At 43.6% G+C, this 25903-nt stretch overlaps 1 protein-coding gene across 5 annotated transcripts; it reads left to right on the plus strand.

The window, feature by feature from the left end:
• The first annotated feature begins 1941 nt into the window (after positions 1–1941).
• On the plus strand, positions 1942–24619 carry LOC125016248 (protein SOGA3-like). 5 transcript variants are annotated; one of them, XM_047598605.1, is made up of 12 exons: positions 1942–2049; positions 3053–3862; positions 4070–4294; positions 4408–4566; positions 4898–4969; positions 5187–5506; positions 5657–5816; positions 6132–6201; positions 6371–6917; positions 7005–7134; positions 7265–7599; positions 11854–11996. In XM_047598605.1, exons 2-11 carry the CDS (start codon positions 3113–3115, stop codon positions 7373–7375), a joined length of 2544 nt encoding a protein of 847 aa, XP_047454561.1. In that variant the 5' UTR covers positions 1942–2049; positions 3053–3112; the 3' UTR covers positions 7376–7599; positions 11854–11996. The 5 variants fall into 5 exon arrangements, with proteins under 5 accessions (XP_047454561.1, XP_047454560.1, XP_047454558.1 ...); XM_047598602.1 differs by lacking the exons at positions 1942–2049; positions 3053–3862; positions 4070–4294; ... (6 more) ...; positions 7005–7134; positions 7265–7599 and adding exons at positions 10215–11511; positions 16576–16878; positions 17970–18488; ... (2 more) ...; positions 23165–23200; positions 23281–23434 and having other exon boundaries at positions 11854–12021; XM_047598603.1 differs by lacking the exons at positions 1942–2049; positions 3053–3862; positions 4070–4294; ... (6 more) ...; positions 7005–7134; positions 7265–7599 and adding exons at positions 10215–11511; positions 16576–16878; positions 17970–18488; ... (1 more) ...; positions 20472–22284; positions 23165–23201 and having other exon boundaries at positions 11854–12021.
• The last annotated feature ends 1284 nt before the right edge of the window (positions 24620–25903 follow it).

The raw sequence follows: 25903 nt of genomic DNA on the forward strand, positions 1-25903 counted from the left end.
ACTTTTTTTTGGTTTGGTTATTTTTCAAATGATGATCAATAAATGATGTATATGGATTTTTCTATGTGACATTCATGTTTGCACTGCAATTTAACCAAGCTCAGTGTAAAATTGGAAACCATGCAAGTATATCCAATGTCATGTGGGAACTACAATATGATGTAGCAGATTCTTCCTGGTGACATTTAACAGTGACAAGTACACCACCTGGAATGTCTTTCTACACAGGGTGTTACTGTGATGATGTGGGGGTCTGTGAATAATACAGGAAGTGAGAATCAGAGAAAGTCTTGGATGTGCGAAATGAATGAGGGTGCTATTTTTAGACTGAAGTTCATCTGGGGCTCTCTCGCTCTCGCTCCTTCTTTCATAGCCTGATTTAATGTAAAAATGCTCTCGGATCCCAGTGCAACACTTCCTTAGTCAATAATCACCTTCCATTGTTTTATTTTAGACAAAGCAGGTCGGTAATCGTGACTGAGACACCGGGGACTGCACAGTGCAGACATCTGTCACTTTAATGCAAGCAAATGATTGAATTCTCCTGGGGCAGAATTAAAATAGAGGTGGGGGAAGTGGAAACTGTGTGTACGTGTGTTACTGTGAAAGGGAGTGCAAGACCCCAAACATCTGTTATCCTATTCAGAGAGAGAGGATCATTGTTCTTGCCCAAAGCAGACTGATTGGCCATGCAACATTTTGTCTGGCAATTAAACAGAGATTACAACAGAGAGCAGGCTTACGTTTGAGCAGATCAAGATAAAGTGTTTCAAAAGCCAGCAGTGGCAGAGGCAAATGGATTTCACAAAGGTAGGAGGCCAATAGCTAATAGATGTGGTTAGTGAAGCCTTGACAAAATCTAAAATCCAAGCTGCCATAAAATTTTCAGAGCACAGCAAATCCTTGCTTTCAATCCAAGTCAGCCCCTGCATACTTGGTTCCTATTTTAGCCACACAAGGGTGATGCAAAACACACCACTCCGCTTTCTTTCCTATGTATCTTTAAACAGCCGTGAACCACTTGAGACGTGCCTTTCATCATGAGGTAAAAGTGAGCTGTGGGCACAGTGCCAAGAATTAAAAACGCCAAATGAGAGTGAGGCACGTCCGGACCTGATGTTCTGGCCTAGTAACTCAATCTGAAGATGCCTTACGCACCTGAGGGAGCACGGCCTGTTTCCAACCTGAATAAATGGTCCTCAGCAACCATTTTCACTGGGAAAATCTCACACACTGTTTTCCCGACAACACAGATTCAGACAAACTGTAAGAGAAATGGAAGGCCTGTTTTCCACTCTCTAAACACTAAAAAAAAAATTGTCTCTCGATACTGAAACAATTCTGTGCACCAACACTGGCTTGTGATGTAACAGACATAAATAAAGAAGAGACATGGGGAACATAAGGCAGTAACAATGAAAAGATAATATAGGAAGCAAGACACTGAATCTTGAAACAATTAGAACGTGCACTGAACTAGAGTATTTCACTTAGATGGCGTGGCTTGTTAACACTGACCTAACTGGATCTTACTGTGTGTTACCACAAAATGAAGCAAATGATTCCTGGATGTGCTGAACACTGTACATTCCTGAAATAAACAAATAAATAAATAAATAAATGCTGTGCACGCATTTGTTCAATACAAGTTGTTGATCAGTTTCAACTGAAGTCTGAACCATATTGTGTACCTTTGGGAAACACTTACTACAAAGTCTTTGTACAATCACATTTTCTGCAAGGTCAGTTCAAACAATTGACTACAAGGTGAATGTTGAATGTAGGCTGGAGTGTAGACAGACAGAGAGAGAGCTGGAGAGAGAGAGAGAGAGAGAGCAGGAGGACAGACCGTGCATCATGTCTTCTTCCAATGGGAACAGCCTGCTGCGTGCAGCTTCACTTCCGTGCAGCCTCGGCCCTCCCAGCGATGATGTAATGTCATGAATATTGAAACAGGTTGCTTGGTGGTCGGGAGGCGCTCGAGTCAGCATCTCTTCAGCCTCCCCATCACCACGACCCTTCAGGATCCGACAAAACACGCAGAGAAAGGTAAGAGACGGCTTATTTGCACTTGGTAATTGCTTTCCTCGTGGTGCACAGTGTTTCAAGTGAATACAGCTGCATTAACCTGTATGAAGGGCAAATGTCTGACTGATTATGTTCTGATGGAAGGCCTCCGAGGTGGGTTGATTTACTGCCGCTGCTCCTTGTTATTTATACAGAGGACAATCAATGCAATCAACGAGTTTACACGAAGTTGTGCCTTTTGAGTTTTCAAGCTAATGCATTGTTCTTCATGAACCGGCGTTTACTTGTGTGACAAAGGCTGGATTCTTGGTGCTTTCAAAACCAAAGCAACAAAAGAAAAATGTAAAAACGCTGCCAAGGGTGCAATTGATTAAAATTATGTTTTCAGGGTGGTTTGTGATACTATTGAAGCCCATTCATTTTAGTAATGAGTCATTGGGCAGATATGAGGAGTATGGCTGACAGGAAACGGCTCTGCCAGTACACTCACACTCTTATGAGTCTGGATGTGACTAAAGAGGCTGGGTCATCCTTTGTTTCCGATCGGCCAGGGATCAGATCAGGGGCCACTCGTAAAACCCCTGTTTTCTGTCCACCGAACAAGTAGCACTGTTTAATTGGTTGGCTGGTGCTCCGGGTCGAATAGCCAATAATATTGCATTCTCTTTGCTCTCTCTTTCTCTCCCTCTCTCTCGCTGCCCATCCTTTGGGTGCATATGACGCAAATGTGGCTTGTCGAGCTAATTACCAGAGCTGCAGCTGATCTCACAGACATCTCATCAAAAAGGTCTGAATGACCGAATGCCCAATTTTAGTGATGGCAGGTACCTGCTACCAGCTTCCCCCCTAACAGTAGACTCATCTAACTAGCCTCGCTTACAGGCACGTCGCTTCCTTTTATTCTCACTATTCTTTTTCCTTTTAGCAAACTTGGGCAATTTTATCGACCTGTAGAGTCACTGTCTATTACGTAGCCTGTCCCTCTTTTGCAGCCTACAGGACTGAAAAGTCACTTATTTTGCAGATACACGACTATCAGCGAAGAGGATGGATATTGTTGAGAATGAGCTGAGCCTTTGACACCATGATGAACCCATCATCTGCCGACCCGCCGCGGCAGCCAGACAATAGCAGCCGCAAGCAGCAGCGATCGTCGTCTCCGGCGGGGCTCAAAGACGCTGGACCCAAAGCTGCGCAGAGGGGCAGCAACTCGTCAAAGCCCGTCTCGTCAAAGCAAGGTGGCGGAGGAGGGGGAGGGAGAAGTAGCCGTGGTCAGTCTCCCGTCTCCACGGGCAGGGAGCGGCAGGCCGGAAGCGCTCCTGCCATCAAAGGCGCGGCTGCTGTCCAGCCTGGTGGTGCTGAAAGTCCGACGCTGAGCAGGCCCGCGGCGGCGACGGCCGACAGAGGAGCCGTCCAGACAGCCGAGGACAACCCCCGCATCGTCGCCGATGCTTCCTCGCCCTCTAGAGCGGACCCGAACCGCGTCGTCTCTGACCAGCCGTGCGCGTCAAAATCCCCCAAACTGAGGAGCAAAAATCCGAGAGGAGGGGAGGCCGCCGCGACCACAAGTAGCAACAAGAAAAGCTCCAAAAGCACGGTTGGCTGCGGACCAGGCTTCTGGAAGGAGGGATGCTTGCAGTCCGAGCTGATACAGTTTCACTTGAATAAGAGCTTGGGGAAGAAAGGGACGAAGATGCAGGCGAAATCAGCATCTCCTCCGGCTTCAGAACCGGAGCTGTCCCCCGAACCGGAAAGTCCAAAACTGGCCCCACAGCCAGACCACGTACTGCAGGACGAGATCGAGAGACTGGAGGATGAAAATGACGAGCTAAAGGTAAATGTGACATTATGGCCAATTTAGATTTACAAATAGAACATGCAATCTCAGTTTGGGCAATAATGGCACCTGTTGTAGTCCAGTAGGTTGCCAGTAACCACTGCTAGAGTGCTACAGATTTTTGACAAGGTCTGACCAAGTTCCCTTTGTGTACAGATGCAGGATTGAATTATTTTGTGACACGTTTTATTTTGCTTCCGGTAGAATGAAATCGAGGAGATGCGGGCAGAGATGGATGAGATGAGGGACACCTTCTATGAAGAGGACGCTTGCCAGCTGCAGGACATGCGCAGAGAGCTGGAGAGAGCCAACAAGAACTGTCGAATCCTCCAGTACCGACTTAAGAAGGCAGAGAGAAAGAGGCTCAGGTTCGCAGAAACTGGCCAAGTGGACGGAGAGCTGCTCAGAAGTCTGGAGCAAGACCTGAAGGTGAGTCTGTGTGAAGCTTATCATCATCTGTATATTTACGATCATCAGCGACTGCGGCTGAAACGCCCCTGTTTCCATCTTTCCCTGTGTGTTCTGTCTTGGACCTCCTCCAGGTGGCGAAGGATGTGTCTGTGCGCTTGCACCATGAGCTTGAAAGTGTGGAGGAGAAAAGGACAAGGACGGAGGAGGAGAATGAGAAGCTGAGACAGCAAATGATAGAGGTTGAGGTCACCAAACAGGCTCTGCAAAATGAACTTGAAAAAGCCAAAGAGGTGAGAGAAGCATGTCTATTTATTTCATCTTCTGTGACAGGTAAACACTTGGTTCATTGAGCCACAGCACAGAGCTAGGGTTTGAAATTTACCAGGTGAAATGTGATAGAGTGTGTGAACAGGGCAGTGTATGGGGAAAACATCTGTATCAGACTGATTTGACTTGACTATTTTACCAGGAATGTTCTTGCGGGTGAATTTAAGCACTTCCGTTGTCCCATTAGTGAGTCTTCTGTGCTCTATGAATCTGGATGATATCACTACATTCCGTAAGAAAACATGAGCTGATGATGATGATGATGATGATGATGTAACCACTGTTTCCTTGTAGCTCTCACTAAAAAGAAAAGGAAGTAAGGATGTGCAAAGAGCAGAGAGGAGAGCTCCACAGACACCGGTCGAGGTGAGTCAGCATTAACATTATTATAGAGGTATAAATAACAGTATAAAAGTTTGTTTTCCAGTGCAATTTGAAAAGAAACTGGGCATCAGATGCTTATTTTTAGTGTGCAATAACCCCACTACAGAAACAAGAACAGTCGAAACGTGCACTACTAGTGATTTTTTCACATTTTTCTCTCTGAAAATAGAACTAAAACAAACTATTTCCCTCTTCTTAGGAGGAAAATGAAGACCTGAAATGCCAGCTAGCTTTCATCAAGGAGGAAGCCATCTTGATGAGAAAAAAGATGGCAAAGATCGACAAAGAGAAGGATCGACTCGAGCAGGAGCTGCAGAAATACCGATCCTTCTACGGGGACGTGGACAGCCCTCTGCCTAAAGGTGAGGCCGGGGGACCTCCCACCACCCGCGAGTCAGAGCTGAAACTTCGTTTACGCCTCGTGGAGGAAGAGGCAAACATTTTGGGGAGGAAGATTGTGGAGCTGGAGGTGGAGAACAGAGGGCTGAAGGCTGAGTTGGATGACATGAGGGAGGACAGGTAGCTGGCACTCAGTCATCATAATGTTTGATTTGTGGTTCAGAAAATAACTTTAGTATTGTCATAGCTGAGTAGATGAAACCTCTGTTTGATGAAAGGTCTGTTAACTAGATTTTCTATTACCAGCGCTTCTCTCTTTGGTTTTCCTAGTCTGGCGGCAGCAGGAGTGGATGGCTCTAGTAGTGGAGGTCAGCAGAGCAGAGAGCAGGGTGAGGCCCTGTCAGAGCTGAGGCAGCAGCTTCAGCTGGTAGAGGACGAGGCAGAACTTCTCCGTCGAAATTTGGCAGATGTGGAAGAAGAGAATAAAAAGGTAAATGGTGCAGATTTATAAAAAAATACTACCTCTTACTGCAAATACAGTAGATCCTTCTCAAGTACAAATCAAGCCTTCATTGATTATAGTCAAAAGTGCAGCAGATAACATATAGTAATACAGAGATCGCCTCGTGATTTCACTCTAGCACACAACACTGCTTTAAATTTAGCAGTGTAAGATGATATGTGTCTCCCCTTCCCTATCTGTTGTTATTATTGGTATCATCTGTGACTTTGAGGCAGTGTATCACAGTTATCTAAAGAGCAACGCTAAAAAAAACATTTGACTAACATTCACTTTCATCTTTAGGTGACAAATGAGCTCAATAAACTTAAGTACAAGGCTGGATCCCATGAAGCTGGACCAAGACACGGAGGAGGTTGGTTCATTTTTTAATCTTCAAACAAGAGACAAAACAACTGCACAGCTGGGAATAATTATATCTGTGCTCTTTCAGCTTAATAAATCTCTAGCAGGTGAAAAATGTGTCCATTGAAGTCTAATTTGTGGGTGCCCCACTTTTCACTGTTGCCTTGTTTCAACCCCAGGAGGAGGTGACCCCGCTAAAGTGGAGGCCCTCCAGGAGGAGCTGAAAGCAGCGCGTCTGCAGATCAATGAACTGAGCGGCAAAGTTATGCAGCTCCAGTACGAGAACCGGGTGTTGCTCTCTAACATGCAGCGCTATGACCTGGCCTCACACCTGGGCATCCACGGCAGCCCTCGGGACAGTGACGCAGAGAGTGACGGAGGAAGGGACGACGACACGCCCTCTGCCTCTGCTTCCTCCCCTCGCCTCCTTCCGCCTCATCGCAAGCGCGAGGGCCCCATAGGAGGCGAGAGTGACTCAGACGAGGTGAGGAACATCCGCTGCCTCACCCCGACCCGCTCCCTTTACTCACCTGTAGAGAGTCGTTTTTTATCCAGAAGCCTGAAGGACCGGCAACAGATGATAGACATCCGCATCGAGGCGGAGAGGCTGGGTCGGACCATCGATAGGCTCATCGCTGACACCAGCACTATCATCGCTGAGGCCCGAGTGTACGTAACTAATGGTGAGCTGTTCGCTAGGCTGGACGAGGATGACGAAGGTGGAAGGTAATAATTGTGTCTTCACTATACTGTAAACCTTGCAATCCAAGGAGGAAGAAGGATTTTAGTTAATATTGAACTTCTGCTCCACAGGATCAGAGAGCATGAACTGTTGTATCGTATCAACGCCCAGATGAAAGCCTTCAGGAAGGAGTTACAGAGCTTCATAGACCGCCTGGATGTCCCCAAGCAGGAGGATAAACAGGAAGAGGAGCCTCTGTCTGTAAGCTGAAGCAAACATGGATGACTTTCAGTATTTGTTGTCTAATGTGTGCATTTCTTATACTAACCATGTGTCATTCTGCTCTTCTCTCCCACTTTTACTACTTCTCATTTAACTGCCATCCGTCAAGATGTTTCAGCCCATTATTTTGCTGATCCTTATTCTCGTTCTGTTTTCCTCACTCTCTTACGCCACCATTTTTAAATTGGTATTTCTTTTCACCCTGTTCTTTGTTCTGTAGAGCACATATCATATTCAGTATCACGTTATGTACGTTTTTTATTGTTTCTTTTTGTTACTTATTCATTCATTCATTTCAGTTCTGTTATGTTCAGCGCATTTCATACAGTCACTCAAGGTACAGGAACTTATCACTATCCAAGTATGAACCACGCCGCTCGTCTGCCCAGATGCTTTCAACATTTAGCGGAGGCCACACACCTGGGAATGACAGTGAATTGTTAGGTGAGTTTTCCAGTTACATTTTCTGACTGTGAGCAACATAATGTTGAGTTTGAAAGTAAAGCTTTGCAACAATGACATCTACATTCTTGACCTGAATAGGCCTACATGCTGTAAATATAAATTCAGCCTTTTAAAAAAAACATCGACTGTAGGCTACATACTATGGACAAACCCATCGTGACATCACTCAGAGTGAAATGAAGGCCCAATTGCATAGAGCCTGCGGTCACCATGTTGGTTGTGTTTTACTCTGACTACACTCAGATATCCCATGCCCAAAAATGGGCATGGGATCGTGTTGGGGCGGACTGAAGGAAGCCTGATTGTTGATCCAAAATGAATCAGAACCTCATGTTTGTCATTAGCTCAGGTGAGGTTAGCAGCTAGCGACCTCTGGCAGCACCCTCATATGTCACTCAAACAAGTTTAAACCTTAAGAACGAATGAGTTAGAAAACAATCCACCCCCAGTACTGTTGTCATGAATAGTTATATAAACTACTGAGAGCAAAGATGTCTTTTGTACCAGGCTGTAAACATAGAATAAAGTACGAAGTTGGGATTGTTAACATGGGTGTCTATGGGGATTTGCTCCCTTTTGGAACCAGCCTCCAGCGGCCACTCGATGAACTGCAATTTTTTGCACTTCCGCATGGGCTTCATTGCTGCGATCTTAGCAACAGTCTGTAATGGTGTTTACTAGTAGTACTCCACCGATAGGACAGTGTAGCCGGGTTAAAAAACAATGCGGTATTTCTCTGAAACATTTCCATGTATGTCTACTGCAGCTAATGGTCTAATACATTTGACAATTAAACTCACTAGCTGATTCGTCGTTGGTGAAATTGTTAATTTTCTGCCGTCGAGAGGATTTGGACCGTCCCTCTGCTAACGTTAGCGCATGCATGCCTTTTCAGACGAGTGTGGATTTTTATTGTGTAAGACTGACTTACTTATTCTGCATGTCACGGTATGGACTTCATCTTTGGTCAAACTATTTCCGCACAGTTGATGAGCCGCTGCACTGGACTCCTCATTTGTCCTCTAGGAGGCGTCCATGTTGTTATTGTCACGTGATTAGTGAGCAGTCGGCATGATGTTTAAAGCATTACAGCACAACAGTAAAGTCACCAAACCGACTACTCAGCTAGTCTGTACAACCCCTGGTAGCTACATAGTGTAAAATCTTTGACATAATGTATGCATGTGTGGCTCAGTCTATTTTCAATCTGGGCCAGGTTGAACCTTTGTTGACCTTCTGAATGGTTCACTGACTGACCACCAATCAGAGGACTTTTACCCTTTGTCAAGTCCTGACCACTTGTTTCTATTGCTTGGTCAGACAAACAATAGCGATGCGAGGTCCATTCCCATAGAAAAACATTGAAAACCTGTAATAATAATGTCTAGAAGTATCATAAGGCCAGACAGCTAACATCGGAAAACCACTGGTCTTTTTTACTATGTTCTTGCACTTGTTGAGTTTCAAGTTTCAGTGCTAAGTTAAGTTTTCAGCGTTTTTATATTGTTCTGTTCTCAATGTAGCAACAGAAGAAGTTAGGCCTTGAATAGGAGAACTCTATTTGGTGGCCAGCAGAGTAAATTAGCCACAATAGCCTGTCTGAAAAACCTACAGTATGTGCAGACGCTTTAATTTGATAATTTGATTTGGAAAACTTTAGGCATATGCTAAGAATCTATAATGCTCCTGCTACTGCTATAATGTTACTGCTAAGAGATCTGAAAACCAATAGCTTGTGTGCCATTTTTTCTTTTCGGGCTGCTGATTGGAGTTTGAAACGGCATTTAAGCTGAATTTTTAACATGGCATTCTTGTAGGGCGACTGTTCTGTTTCAAGACAACATAAGCTAATCATCCAGACGACCGTGGGGACAGAATTGTGTAAAAATACCCTCCTCGGTTAGTCTGTTGAACCTGACAACCAGGACGGGGGTGGAACTTGGTCCACTTCTTTCATCCCACCGGTGGGATGTTTTACGTCACGTATTAGGTCCAGCTGTGGAGGAAGAGAGAGAGAGATAGAAGGAAAAGGGGGTTTTAGTCCAGTTAATGAAAAGCACCGTTTCAGCTGTAGGCTGTAGTTCTCCGGTTGTTTTCAACTTTCTTCGCTTCATTCCGGTCCACACTGACACCATTCAGCTATTTTGCTGGCTTTAAATTAACTGGTTCCGAATATGGACATCCGGGACTTTACAGTATTAAGGTAAGGGCTCAATATTCCGCAAAATGGCACACGTGTGCTTCCGAGTTTCTGCTCCTGAACGGAACTTTTTACGCAAACCGCGTTAAGAAAACGCACGGAGCTAAACTTACTGTTACTTTATAAGTAGCCGAATGCGTAAAAGAGGGTGAATCTTTTAAGACTCGACATTACTGTGGACCCACAGCTGCTTTGTTTTTGTTAAGTGAAGATGAATAAAATCCCACCCCTCGTCGCTTTCCTCGTGATAGTCATCCCCCTCTCACGCTAAGATATCAGATGAGAAACGTTAGAAGGATGGCACAACTCCGGCTGCGGATGTCAAGGGAGGAGGGGTGGACAACACAGCTTTGTGTACGGGCGAGGTAAGAAACCAGTTTTCTGCGTGATCAGAGGACGTTTAGTGTAGCCAAAATGTCTTATGCGCGTCAATAAATTGTTGTCTCTAATGTGGGTGACGCTTAGCGCACTGCTGTTGTTGCCAAGACGTGAGAATTGAAAGGTCGCCATGGTTACAGCGCAAGGTGGCAAATCCTGCGACGTAATTGGAGCAGTCCGGTGTTGATTAAAGGATGTTCCTCCGCAGCATCTCCCAGGCGCCGTTCAGCTTCCTGGCTTTGGTAAAATAAACTCATGGTTACAAGGGGTAAAAATACTGCTTCGCTTCTTACATCAGTGCGCTCCACGATAATCTATTTTTGGGAACTTCTCCCATTCGCCTCGGAGTGGTTACTGGGTGTCTGTCATTGGGAGCTCCGGATTGTCGCCTGCAGCGGCTGTGTGCAGGGCAGAGGCGCAAACCCAGAGCGCCCCGAGATACGTCTGTAAATATGTAAAAAAACGAAGACGAAGAAGAGAAAACTGTGCAGATGCCGCTACAAGCAACAATGAGGACATTTTCGGAAGATCAGAAGAAAAAAGCCGCGTGGACTCAGGCAACAGAATGACGGCTTGACCTTGTGAAGACATGGAGGGGACCAGTGCGTCCAGTCCGGTTGCCAGTGCAGTGAGTGCTGCTGTGTGGCCGATGGGGGATTTGGTCGGATTTGGATAAATCTGTTATGTCACTGGTCACAAACTAAAAACAAAAGAGCTGTTTGAGTTCATGGAAAAGTTTTCTGAACTGCATCAAAACTTATTCGTGCCTTACAGGGTAAAAATGGATACATACAAAATAGCCTGGTGATCGGCTTCAACTTTACCCAGTTTATTTGTTTTGTTTTATCGATGTTTTATTTTAATGCGCTGGCGATATGTGGAGTGCGTTTATGAACGGCTCGGGGCTGAATGGCGGGGGCGGTGCTGGCGGGGGATACGTCCCGTCTCAGGGATGGGAGTTTGTGCCGTGCTCCAGGATGGAGAGGGCAGACAGAGGCAGGGGCAAAAGCCGCAGTCCGCTGAGGAGGATCTCTTCTCCACCCACCGTCTTCAGCCACATCTACGAGCCCCAGTTTGGTCCTCTACCTGGTGGCGGTGGCGGTGGTGGTGGAGGAGAGGGTGGAGCGGGGACCCAGCTTGAAATCCTCGGGGGACAAATGTGGCCGGGTCCCGAAGCTCAGGAGAAGCAGCAGCAAACACAACACACGAGGCTAAAAAAGAAGTTTGAGGAGTTGAAGAGGCGACACGTACAGGACAAGGAAGAATGGATGCGAGAGAAGGAATCATTATTGAGAGAAGTGGCTGATATACAAGTAATTGGGAATATTTACTTCCCCCGTGAAAGCTAAATATATTTATGTGTGTGCCTTTTGTGCATTAGGGCCTTGCTGAGCATACTTATTTTCCCAGTAGTATTATGTGGGAAGTTGTTATTCTGCTGTGTTATTTGTTGCATTTTGTGATGTTATAAATATTAGATATTTAAAGCTAGAACCATTGTAACATTATTACCAAGGACTGATTCTCTTCTTAGTTCCTCTGTGATTGTGTTGTCAAGTATGATACTGGCACTGCATGTGGGGGAGCAGACAGTTCATCTGGCACATGTGATTGATGATCTTTTTTTTTTTGTTGCTAACGATGTTTCCACACAGGGAGGGGAGAACAGGAGGATTTTGTTGGACCTGAAGACGGTTTTGGAGGAAGTGCAGGCGGAGGTTAAGAGAGAGGAGGAGAAGAGGAGCGAGCTTCAGCTGCAGTATACTAGAGACAGATGTGCCTGGGACCTGGAGAAAGCTGAGCTCAAATGCAGGATTGCCCAGGTAGATGATGGATGATGATGCTACTGTTGTATGGGTTGACGTTTTTGGAGGTCAGTTTGGGTGCGTTAGATTGTGTATAGCTCATAGCTTTATATACAAGAACTGTGTCTGCAAGTGCATGCATAAGTCTAAGTCCAAAATAAATAATCTTTCTTAACAACAATGCTGCACATGCCGCTAATAATACTCTATTTTAGCTAATGTTCTCGGTTGTGTGTATTATGTTTGCGTATTTTCCCATGTCTGTGCATGTCTGGCATTTAGTGCGATGTAAATTTGGACTCGCCACCCATGCAGCAGGGCCATAAGTCACTGTGGCATCCGTCCAACTCAGCCATCAGCTTAGACAAAAGATTTGCACTGAGGAGACAAACTTAGTTATCCCTGCTCAGCTAGACGCTAACACCCAACTTGGCTTTTAACAGCCAGCTGTAAGCAGATGAAATATTACCGTATTCAGGCAATGGGGAACTACTGTTACTGTGGCTGAAATGGGCAGAAAGTAGTGGAGCTAAGTTTGCATACCAGTGTCATGCTGTGCCATGCTCAGGCAGCGTGCGGATTATGTGAACGATCATGCAGAGCTACAAAGGATTTATTTGACTGCAGAAGTCTAAACCTAATGAGACTTGCTCAGCCTTTGTAGATTAAAACATTAAAACTGTTAATTCTGTGAAATCTGTTCAGATTTGGTTTGGGCTTTGTGCTCACTGTCTTTGTACGTCTGCGTGTGTTACAGCCTAGTTTCGACATGATTCTGTAACAACAGTGTCTTCATCGCCTACTTGAGTCCCGTCTGCTCCTATCGCAAACTTACAACTGACTGATCACACATTCACACATTCACACACAGCTTTCCCTTTGCTTGGATCTAATCATTCTATGAAATTTCATAATATGGTGCAGAAAAGTAGTGATATGATACTGCTGACTAGTAGGACAAAACTCCTATGACACAACAGCACTGGAATTCAATACAGTAACATGGCTTTACCAGGTCACAGACCACACAAACATAGTTGCTATAATGTAATTTATTTTATGTGAGCTGAGAGTACATTGTCACTCTTCACTCCCCTCTCTTTGCCATTCTAGTCTATAGAACGGCACTTACAGTGCAGATGAGAAAGAGCTATATAAAAACATTTTCCGTTCTGCTTTGTGTTTGTAAAGTCCAGTGACTCATAGAGAGAAGGATAATTGAGTTTCTGCAGCAGTTTTTTCAGGAAGATACCACACAAACACACACACTGATGTCTTTACCAAGGTTTAATAGGACAGGAAAGATGACTCACTGTCCGACTTTATACGTTTGCAAAGTTCTCATGGCAGTCTGTGTGTATACCTGAATATTAGTAAACGTAGAGCGACTTTGAATGCACAAACAGAGCAAAGGAAGTGCACCTTGGAAGGGGGCCATCCTGAGCAGCATGTGCTACATTGTAGGCTGGAGTAGGTGTAAGATTGTTGTTGTCTCGATGCTACATCCTGCCACAGATTATACTTTTGGAAACACTTTGGAAGTGTTAATCTAAGGGGGCTCATAAGATTCAAAATACAAGTGCGGTTTTTGGAATTTATTTGCAGCCTAGTAATCAAGGTTAATTTACAGACAATGTATTTTATATGGGGCAGTGTATAGACACAAATTTGTCTACAACAATATGTTGATGTTCTCTATGTGCCAGAAGTGAGTTTGCATGCAAGGCTGCTGACCTTAAAATAGAACTGATCTTTATTGTCATTGTGCTCAGAACAATGAACATCTGTTTATCAGCTCATCAGCAGTGTGACGTTTTTAGTCATTATAATAGACAGTAATAATACAGCACTTTGTCACTGATATTCAAAATAGTTACCGGATAATTGGCACTGGTTTGTCATTTCTTTTCACTTCATTAATTTATTTGAAATGCTGAACAAATTAAATCCAGGCTGCGATTTGAACTCAAACTGGCAAGAAAGCATGCAAATCAATTCAGGGATGTTGGGTGTAACTTTATGAGTGTAGAGTTACAACATCCAGAGGCATTACAAGGGAGAGAGAAACCATTTAAAGAATGAATGGAAATCTATGGAACTTCGATTGTGACCATTAATGGACTAGATACTTTCCTGAAAATGGCCTGGTGAAATGTGTCCTTTAGGGGCAGTTCAGTGGTTGTGACACACAGAAAAAATTTGCTTGTTAGAATTTGTATGTATCCTTGAGGAATGAACCTGATCTAATTTTTATTTTTTTTGCAATGCATTAGGCTACTAGCCGAGGGGTAATATGCATGATAAGTAGGTTTATTTAATACAGCATTTTGAAGAGAGACTTAGTAAATGACCAGGTCCACTAATTTGGGATGTTCAGGTAATTGTACTATATGTAATGAAAGGCCGTCTAGACATTGTCATGCAGAAGAAAGAAGAACGTCCTTGTCTGTCCCTAACCAGACGAGAGAGAGAGTCTTAACTGCTATATAATCAAATGTGGTATCTTTGTATATAATCTAGTCATTTGATTTGTGGAGATTCTTTAAGAAAGTGCAAACTGTTTAGGCATACCAATATATCATTGTGAATTTGCTTTGGCTGACTATGTACGTATAATTGCTGTGCCTAGGATTAACAGTTGTAATCTCAAGAGGGTTAATTAAGTGCGAGCACGGTTGCAAATTACCAACTGTTGATTGCTTGTTGTAATCTTGAGATTTAAATTACCCTCGTAATTCTACAAACGGCTGGAAGTAACTGTCATACGTTGTGTCCACTTCCTTTTTGGACACTTCTACCACCGAATACTAAGAAAGCATCCAATGTCCCAAGCAGAAGCCTTGGGCCGGATATTTCCAGGCATATTTTTCCGCATGCCACTGATTTATGAATGCTGCTGGCAGCAAGGAGACATCTTACTCTGTCTCAGCAGCCAAGTCCTCCTCCTCCATTTACCTCAGCCCCCCCTACCTCCCCTAGGAATGTGACATTAGTGCACAAGGCTGTGTGTCCTCTATTTATAGTGGGTCACCCTGGTGACACAGTTACCTTTATATACCCTGTGGCACACAGTGCATAGTTGGAGGTTGCTCTTCTAGACTGAGTGTAACGTGGTTATGTCTGCACGAGTGTGCTCCCTAGCATGCATGGGATTCTGGTAATTTCAGGATTTCCTTTTAAGAAGACAAATTCCCTTTTCTCCTTTAATCAACAGAAACACTACGTGGTTCTTTTGTCTGACTCCAAGCATCTTGTTTTTGCACTTTCACTATTTGTTTACACTTGTATGTTTAAATAGACTGTGGGCATCATCCTCCATCAGCCATCTTTAATTGTGGAAAACTTTGAGACGAGCCACAGGCAGGCAGATTGGGTTGACTTGTTTTTCTGCACCATAATTTCTTGACCCCAGGCCACAGGCAGAAATAGCACCATGGCCGAGGCTTGTAAGAAGGCTTTGGTCGGTGTCTGTGGCGGAACACTGAAATAACACATTCAGGCATTCTTGTGTGTGTTCTAACCCTCCTTCAAACACACACATCATGCACAGTCACATACACACAGAAGCACATGAATATGTGCAGATGCACAGGCGTTGTCTTGGTCTCTTTCCAGCATCAAACCAACGTTTTCCTTTTTTTTACTAGCAACAAAAAATGCACATTTACCACAGTATCTAAAGATCTGGGTACTTAAACACACCCCTTTTTCTTATGTTCCTTAAAAGAGGGTGTTGCCGAAGATAGTAGAAAAGTCATCAGTACTTCAATCTTTATCTGATACACATTTTGTTATCTCTTTTTTTTGTTGTTGTTTTTTGCAGTGAATATTGAAGTCTGATTTATGGACACAGTCTTAAATAGTGCATTGTTTTGCATCATTTCTACGTTGCCTGCAGAATGATAACATGTTTTTAGTTTAAGTATTTGACCCTAACACAGGGGAAATCACAGGGGAAATACCACAGTACTTTACTAGAAAGGGTAAAGATATTAGAGATATTTTAATATAATAGGTATTTTATGTTAGCGTTGAAAGAAATAAAGGTTTGACCTTACTTGTGTTGAGAGATCATTGTTGTATGGATCTGTTTTTCTTAAAAACTAGATCATCAGAGTTTTGTGTGACAAACTCCACATCTGCAGACATATTTTGCCGTGCCTGGATCTGCCATATCCTGCACTGTATCCTGTGTTAGTGAAGTACATAGAAAAAAATTTGAACCCTAACCCCACGAACCCCGTGTGTGAGTTATTACAGGATATTTTCGCTGTTCAATGTTTTGTCTTTCTCCCCTCTTCCCTCCTACGAACCCGCTCACACTTGTCCCTACGGTGCATTATTCCCACTTCCTCCACCTTCTCATCCTGCCACTCCTTCATTCTCTTTATTCCAATTCTCTCCCACTCCTGCCTTGTATGTCTTGTCATCTGCTCTCACCATCATGGTTTTCCAACTACAATCTATCTTCTATTGCCATTCTTATCTCTCTCGCTCCCTCCCTTTCCACAACCCCTGCTCACTTTTTTCTCCTCTTCTTTGCCCTCTGTGCTCCCTGTCTGGTCCTCTCAGTTGGAGGCTAGAGAAGCTGCTGGGTTGGTGAGCGGAGGGGTCCAGTCAGCGACAGGTCCTGGCTCCGTGGCATCACAGAGACGTCGAGAACAGCTCTGTGAGACCTCAACGCTCCACAGGGAGAGGGAAGAGCAACGGAGGATTCTGGCGGACACTCATTCAACAACCATGGACCTGCGTTGTCGCCTGGAGCACAGTGAGAGGGACTGGTCAAGGGAGAAAGCCGAGCTGCTGGAGAGGTTCGACATGGAGAGAAAAGAGTGGGAGAGCCAGCTGAAGGATATGCAGAGGAAAATAGAAGAGGTGAGAAGCGTTATTCTGCCTGTCGTCGTCTAACGAATTTGTTGCCAGGGCTAGAAAGACTTTTATCATTGAGTGACATTGTGGCACAGACAAATAGTATTGGTAGTTATTGTTAATAGATATTTATATCTCCCTAGGCCTAAGATTGTGTTTCTTTTTAAACAATGTCTGCAATATATTCATTTTTTTATTGCTCACCAAAATGTATGAATTATATTTTGAAGCTATCAATGTAATAACTTCCACATGCAATGACTATTTAAACATCAGGGCTGCAGTAAGAAAACCTAAAACAAATGTTACCGCCATAATGAGGAAGTTCATCTTCTTTAGCGATGTGGCTCAAAAAGGAGTTAGGATAGGACAGGACAATTCAACAAATTAATGTGACTAAGAGCAACGGCGGCAAAAAATAGAAAAGCCAGAATCAATCAAGAGATTAAAATCTGACATGCCCTGAAGAGTGCGCTATTATTTATTTATTAAATTTATTTTTTTTTATGAGGGAAGCTATAAGCAAGTAGTTGGACAGAGTGCAAAAGCGCTGGAACAGTTTGCTATGAAAAGAACATGTGGCTCTCATTTGCCCCTTTGAGACCAGAAAATGAGAGAGGAAAACAACAGAGCAGGCTAAACGGCAAGAGTCCCATCTAGACATTGCATGATGGGAAGGGAGCCCAGTCAACATGAAATAGTTACTATTTCGAGATTTCCATGGTGGACGGCCAGAGGTTATCCAATTTTATTTGAAAGAATTCTTTGAATGTTTTTTTTGTAGCTTCTAAAAATGTTCATGTGTCCCAATGCTGTCTAGCCCAACTTCTTGAACTATCATCCAATATTAGATGCATAACCAGTGGATCCAGTATTACTATATTGTAACATTTTAACCTAACCCACAAGGGAGAGTGCAACGCTGCAGAAAGAACAGTCGTTGTTATATTTCAGCTGTAATATTTGTATACCAATTGGGCAACAGCTTTGATTTATAACATTGATAAAACTTTACTATATACTCAAATGAAACTGTTGCTTGTCTTAATGGTAATGTTGCAAATTACCAATTCTTTGATTTTATTTTTCATTTCTAGCTGTACTGTGAAGTGAGATCCAAGCAAGGGGGGACCGGACTCAGCGTACATTCCACCAGCACAGGCTCCAGTCTGCTTAGTGACAACTACCGCTCTGAGCCGCTCAGCAGTAGCAGCCAGTCAGAAACAAATAGACATCAACCTTTGTCTGGCCTCAGTCACAACAGAAATATCAGTGGCGATGGTGCTTGTGTTATGAGAGATACTTACCACTCAACTTTTGCCCCAGAAGAAAAACACCTCTGTGAATTCAGCATTGGTGGTCAGTTTACTCAAAAGGACAGTTCACAACCTAAAGCTGGGGATGAGTTGAGATCCAGAGGCACTTGGCAACAAGACACCAAGGATACAGCAGAGCTGGATGCTATTCTTCGTGGCACTCTGGGGTGTGAATCACCGCAGGAATATGGTTTTAAGGGGAGTGAAACAACTGCCAATGTTCGACCTCAGGAAAGTTCTCTTTGGGAAGGTCTGAGTTATGACAGCATCAAGAAGAAGAACACCACTGCCCTCAATGCCGTGAGTATTTTAAAGTATTTTTATTTGTTAGTAACACTAGTCATATACTGCATTTTCATCTCATGCCTCATCTTTGCTTCTTTACATGGCTATCAGAAACGTCATTGATTAGCTATGTTTGTACTCTTGTACTGCTAGTTTAGGCATCCATTGGTTTCCTTGTATAGACTTCTTTTATTTTTAAATCAGATTTTTGTATCCAAATCCCTAACTTTTATTTGTAGAATAATTTTGCATTACAAAGTATTCAATAAGTCTGTCCTTTTTCCACGTCTCTCTGGTCCAGGCTCTGGAGGAGATAGCCCGTGTGAGTGAAGAGCTTTGTAGTTACCAGGATGAGATCCGAAAGAAGAGCAATGATAAAAGGTAAATCCTCTTTGCTTTTTTGGGGGGGGATCAATATGGCATTATGATAGTGGATAGAACTACCTAGGTATCGTGATTATTGGTGCTCAGGTGCTGCTTGAAATTATTTACTCTATATGTACAATGCAGTGGTGGGCCCTACGTTTTCCACCTAGGCCTTCAGTCGATCATGAAGCAAGATTAATGCTATTACTAGAAAAAGAAACTCACTTCAAGAATTCCAAAGGTTTTCTCAATAAAATATATTAAGGCCGTCAAAATTAGCACGTTAACACAGATTAATCCATCATCATGATTAATCTGATTAAAATTCTTAACACAGTTAACCCATCTGCAGCACAGCATGACTCTGAATGTCTCTGGCAACGTATTTTGGGCAGTCTGTCCGAGTAGAGTTACACATGAGCAAATGGACAGTTGATCTGGTAGTGACAGGCAGCAGAACCAACCGGTAAAGATGGAAGAAGCTAAACAGCAGGTTGGTCCTGTCCATGGGAAATTTGAGCACAAAAAGAAACCAAGATGGAATAGTCGACCAACATAAAGTGCTATGTACACTCTGCATGAAGGAATTTCCTTGTCACTGAAGCACTTCCATCTTAAAATACCACACCCGAAGTATACGTTAGGTGGAGATTCTGCTAGCACTTCTGCTAATGCATCGCCAGGCTTGAGACAAACCAAGACAAAGACAAGCTGGCACTGCTGGCTTGCAAATATCTTGCCGCTCCTGCAGCTACTGCTCCATGTGAGAGACTGTTCTCAGTTGCAGGCAACATAAGAAGTGGTCAGCTCTCCTCTCGGACAATGTCAACAAGTTAGTTTGTCTTAGTAGCTGCTGAAAGGGGAGTAACAGGGTCACATTAATGTGGATAAATGTTTGTTTAAAAAAAAAAGAGACAAAAAGTTGTTTGAAGGTGTTTAATAAACACGTGAAGTGCATATATATTCCCTTCTTTCTTGAGTGTGTTTGCTTATGCAAAATGAAATTTGATAAATATAGAATAAAAATTAATGATATTTAATCGTGAATAATTGAAATTAATCTACAACAACCCTGTGATTAATCTGATTAAACATTTTAAGCGGGGTTAAGCGACCTTTCCTCACAATATCCAGCTTTTCCTGCAAAGTCTGCCATGAAAATGGCTTTCTAAGAAGATGTCTTACTAGGTCAATAGCATCCCCTCCTTCGCCATCTTCAGTTAAAAAAAAATAGCAATCAAAATATTAAAGTTAATATTGCTTGTGCAGCTCTCTGACCCTCCAATCAGAGGACACTACCGTGGGCCACGGAGAAGGCCTAAGAATACAAACTTGAAATGTGACTGGTTAAAGGAACAATGTATTTCAGCCGCCTCCAGCTTTAATTGTGAAGGCCTTGGTGAAGGCACAGGCAGATTTCTGTGGCTCCAGCAACACATGATGCCTGAAATATGGTTGGTTAAAAGCTCTAATGCAATGGTCCCCTTTCAGAAGCACCGCAGCTAAGAGACAGACAAACTATAAAATGGAAAGAGTAGGCTTTTGGGAATAATTTGCCCGCCGCTGGTGCAGTGTAAATGATTGATGAGGTTAAAAATGACTCGGGTAAATTTACTCTTTAATTCCTTTCAGGGATCAAGCTGACTCCCTGTGCCTGTTTGAGGAAAGTGACAGACTTTCTGGCCCTAACAAAACCCTCCTGGGACAAGAGGATGCTCCGTGCAATCTCAGACAGATTCTTGATGATCTTTGGACCTCAGAGAAGGAAAGTTGTCTCAACTTGTCAGCAGATAACACCTGGCAAACCAGCAGAGAGCTGGTTGAATCCTGGACGACAAGCACCGCTGATCCAGATAGCTACAGAGATACACAGACAAGCCCGGGAGTACACCCTGAAATGGATACAGTTGCCCCACCCATCCCTCCCCGCAGCTCCTCCTGGAATCTGAGCACTACCACCCATTCAGACACAGAGCTCCACATCCCAGAATCCCCCATGGCCACAATGAGGAAATGCCACAGTCCTTGTGTTCTTGTGGACAGAAAGTGTAGCAGCCCATCCATCGTCAGAAAATTTGAGGCTATGCTGCAAGAAAACGAAGGAAAGGTTTTAGTAGATGGTGTGGTGGCATCCTGCGCCGTACCAACTAACTCCAACTGTAATATGGGCTGCTGCCACAGCCGATGGTCATGTGATTCAAGCAAGTTCACTAACAGTAAGTTGTCTACATGTAACGCTGTCCAGAAAAGCTTTTCTGAAGTCAACATACGCAGTGCTGGCAAAGACTTGCTTTCAGATTACAGCCCCAGTGTTGGGAACTTAAAAATCCCAGAGCTACAAATGCCTCCGGTTGTCCAAGAATTACCTGTGGATTTGCTCTTGTCCTCTCTGGATATAGCACCTACCAGCACCAACCTCCAGGGCTCCAAAAGAAATATAATGCTGGAACAAAAAACAGCCGAGTTCAACAGAACTTTGTTTCAGGCGGGGATGGGCCGTGGTGTACGGGAACAGGACAGTTCTCCTGTAGCAGGTGGTTGCTCTGTGAGTTGTCAACCAGTCCTTACAGTGTCAGATGAAGTTTTGCCTCCCAAAGAGACTTTTCAGCCACATTCAACTGACGTTATCAGTAGCGTGACTGGGACACAATCTGAAGGGACTTTATCTCTCTCCATCTTGGACTCCATAGCACTGGACCCAAAGGTCCAAGAAGTAAAAACAGAGCTACCGCCTTTAATTTCACCTGAACGGTCACAGTCTGGATTCATGGAAGCCACAACAACGTCTCAGAGTCCTGCACGTAACTGTGAGGTCAAGCACAAAGTTCAAAGAGCCAACAGTCCTTGCAGGAAAACATCGCACAGAGCAGCCACCGATTTTTCTGAGCCTGCCTTGCCTGCAAATACCCAGTTAGATGACTTTTTACATGATTTCAACTCTAAGACAGAGAATTCCCATGGAGTAAAGCCTCAGTCTGCCAGAGCTGGTGTCTCTCTCCAGCAGTCTGCTGAGAACAAACAGCGAGACGTGACACAGCCAAGACATGTGTCTGTTCCTCCTAACCAGGCTGACTCCTCTAGACCTGGGCCTCGAATGATGAATGACCATCCCTGGAAGCCCCTCACTCTTGCTGCATACCCACGGCCTGAGGGATCCAGGTCCAACTACGGGGCGCTGGAAAGGATTTTGAAAAATTATGAGAGTGCAGCGCGGTCACTACAGAACCAGAGTGAACAAAGGGAGATGATTTCAAGCCCTAATGTCAGTGTCAGGCAAGAGGAGAGCGTCTCAGAACTAGACATGTTGGACATGGACCCACTGCCGTTACCTCCTACTCTGAGACACACCACACAGACTTCCTACAGCCACCAAACACACACCACACTTGCACAGCTCAGCAGTCACGGTGCCATGAGTGCAAAGGAGGTTCAGCTTATACTTCAGGTGGGTATAGTTTGACAAGGTTTGCACACTTATATACAGTACATGTGGATATGTTGCCATTGAGCAGATGTGTTGTGCAGATGTAAACTTTCAGGCTTCTTCGTGGAATAAAATAACCATGTCTTTGTTTGTTTTGCCTAAATTTTAAGTTAAGCTATATTTTCAAGGGCAGTTATGTCAGTGTACCTGGATGGACTTGTACATTTCATTCTGTTCCATTCCATTGTGAAACACTAAGCAATTGCCCTTGACTGAGGACAGCTCCGATGGGAATGTTGTTTATTTCTGGTATGTGCTAAGAGACTGAAGCAGGCCAAAACCTCCATTATAATCTGGGCATCTGGGCCATTCCATTGCTTAAAGGCTCATAACAGAAGTAAATGGCAGTGTGGTATATAAAGTTTAAGTTAGGTAGGAGATCTACCGCCCTCATCAGCTTGTCTTTTATCTTTCAGTCCTACCATGGGACCTCACAGTGAAAGTGTTTTTCTGGCCTTTGTGTCGTAATTACAGAAAGATCTGCAAGAAGCCAGCTGACTAAATGCCCTTGGCAGACCACAGAATAGGGAGAGCTGAAGTGATTACACTTCTTTTAAGTCATGCAAATGTTAAAGAAATTGTGGGAGTAATTATCAAGCCAATTTTATTTGACCTCATGAAAAGAACCTAGTTAGAGGCACCATTCTGCTTTAGCGTTAACTGAGGAGCACTGTCTAAAATGTAAAGCTGAAGTGGAGGAAAGAACCACGGCACATGTAAAGCATTAAGCTCAACTTTCCTCTTGACCAGGAACAATTAGATCTCCTTGTGTGAACGTTTCACATGAGCGTGCAGATTTCTTTAGTGTTTCTATTTGAATTATGCCTGTTGTTTTCCCTAGGGTCAAGAAGACAACAGATGGAACACGTGACAAAATGTAAAGTATCTGAGTGTGAATATGATTGTAGACAGAAGGGTGTGTTAATCCTAAATGTTAATTCATCTGTTTCTTGACAGGAAAATGAAGAGTTGCCCGTTTCTCCTTCCTCCGTCCAAAAAAACTTCTCGAGGCCGGCACGTCCAGCCAACCGTCGTCTTCCCTCCCGATGGGCCAGTCGCTCCCCCACTTCATCTTCCTCCATCTCCTCCTCTCCTTCCAGGAACCCCGTCGTGGCTCCGTCCTTCCACCTACAGAAACACACTTCCTCCTTTACTTGTTCCCACACTTTTCACATAGAGACTGTCATCTGATCTCCATTTTACAGTGTGTCCGTACCAACCAGAAGCCTTCAGAGATAGCCTCTGAAGTCCATTCTCTCTTTTTACTGTTGTGTATATACCAAATCTAAATCCTCCACTACTACGAACTCAGAAGTGCTTTAGTTGTGAGTTCATCGGCTCACTCTTAGAATGTATGTGGCATCCAGTGGAGCGTGACCAAGAAAGGCAAGTAGAGGACGTGAAGCAGCTTCAGTTATTCAGCAGTACTTACGCTCCAGTTAACCTGCCAGGCATCCTGCATAGCATCAGAAGACGGTGACAACATCACCCTTCAAAGAATGATCACAGCCAATGTGTCATTCATAGCTGAAAGGATGCCTTATGCTCAGGTCTGGATTCTAGCTTTGACTAGTGTGGCCTTGCAGATCCTGTCAGAGACTGACGCTTCACTGGTCCCTCTGCTCTATGTACTGTATTTACACCTGATGCTAGTTCATACCATAAACTGTCAGCCAAGGGAAATCCAGAGGGATGTTTTTATAATGTGCTATATTTTGTGTGTATGCAGCATCATGTTGAATTTACAGATAAATATAGAGGAGCAAAGATTTCTCCTAGTGTTGCTTTGTCAGCCTGCTGATTAAAGCCATGTCAGTTTCCAGCCTTCTTAAATATCACCTACAGTACTCGCTTGGACTGTACCTTGTCTGTGACTAACACATTACTTTATTCTCATGTTTGCCTTTACATTTTTCATGATTAAGCAAAACATTTACAGTTTCAAATATCAGTTCCTTTTTTTTTTTATAACTTTGTACCAAAGGCTTTTCAGGTTTCTTACGCATTATTTGAAAATGATAAACATTGTTTGTGACGTCATTTATGTTTCCTGTCCACCCACTGCTGATGTTAAACTAAATGTATGTTAAACCTCATCATGAGAGTTGGCTTCGTTGCATAACATACTAATCCGAATAAAAGACTTAGAAGTCTTGAATAGTCACATATCAGGACATTACTCAGCTGAGTAGTACAGTTCTTTTTTTTTTTTTTTTTGGGATGAAAGTGGGGAATCATGATGAAGGTGTTGCCTTTGCTGATCTTTTTGTCTAATAAACATAAGGACTTAACGATTTCACTTCTCTTTCCACATCACATTGCAAGATATACTTGTCATGCATTTCTAAAAACTTATGTAGAGCACCTTTGAGATGTTTACAGATGTATTTAATAGACGTACAGATATTATTGAACTGTATATAGTTATTTTGCTACGTTAGCCCACAGACTACAGGTTAGACTTTGCCACTGTGTGGTTGAAATGCTGAAATATTGCTTAGAGCGTCATTATTTCTAAGCAATGAGTCAATAATTTATGAACATACAACATTAGATGCTGCGGGTAAATATGTGAGTGAATCAGGAGTCTTTAGTGACCGTTCAGCTCACAAAGATGAGGCACCAGACTCCAACTACTGTCTGGCACTTCGAGACAGCAGCAGAGTAACAGTCTGTCGCTATGCAAGCATGTATCAGTACTTTACTGTTTTTGCATAGTGCATATTCCTCCTCAACGGTTCCGACATAAAATAAGGTTGTTCTACACCAGATGGTTTAATGACCATCATTCTATTTATTTATTTAATACCTGCCCACAACCAAAACATAAAAACATCTGTGTTATTTCAGTTCACCACTTCTGCTAACACGAGCATAAGAAGCGACACAGGCATGCACACACACGACCACAGACACTCGCGTCCCTGAAAGGGGACAGAGACCTAACCCCTCACCCTGAAACCTGGCACCGTTCGGCTGACTGAAATAACAGGTGCGACAATGTTGTGGTGCCAGAAATCCTACCCCACGACCGATATAAATATAAATATTGTCATTAACTCCAGATGCCCAACCTAGTGCCGAGATGGCTGTCCCGCCCAGTTTTCCGGTGTCAAGGTTGGCCAGGAGAGTAGGTTCCCAATGCTGGACTGCACTCCAGTCTGCAGGTTTCCAGATGCTGAGACCATTATATAACCGGTGTTAACCATCCTGATCCCTGTGCAGATCAAAACCACAACACTGGAAAGAATGTACGCAACAAGATCTAGTTTTTCTACTAAAAAGAGTAGACACCGCAGCTACTTTAAACAGTTATTTTCCCATCATTTTTATTTATTTATTTTCCAGGAAAAAATAACACGCTCAAGGAACTCACTGTACTGCATGGGGATTCAAGTTCGTAAGCGACTATCTGCGTGCATGTGTCCGCAGTCTTGTTTGTGTTGCTGTGGCAATGATGACGCTAGAAATTATGCATCGTGAACCCTGATTGGAATGCGAACCAGTTCTTGGCCACCATGCCTCATCTCAATAATAGAGCACGGAACATTAGGTGTAACTGTGTAAAGCTATTTCCATC

Source organism: Mugil cephalus, chromosome 11 (assembly GCF_022458985.1).
Source record: "Mugil cephalus isolate CIBA_MC_2020 chromosome 11, CIBA_Mcephalus_1.1, whole genome shotgun sequence".
In the NCBI taxonomy this organism is placed as follows: Eukaryota; Metazoa; Chordata; class Actinopteri; order Mugiliformes; family Mugilidae; genus Mugil; species Mugil cephalus.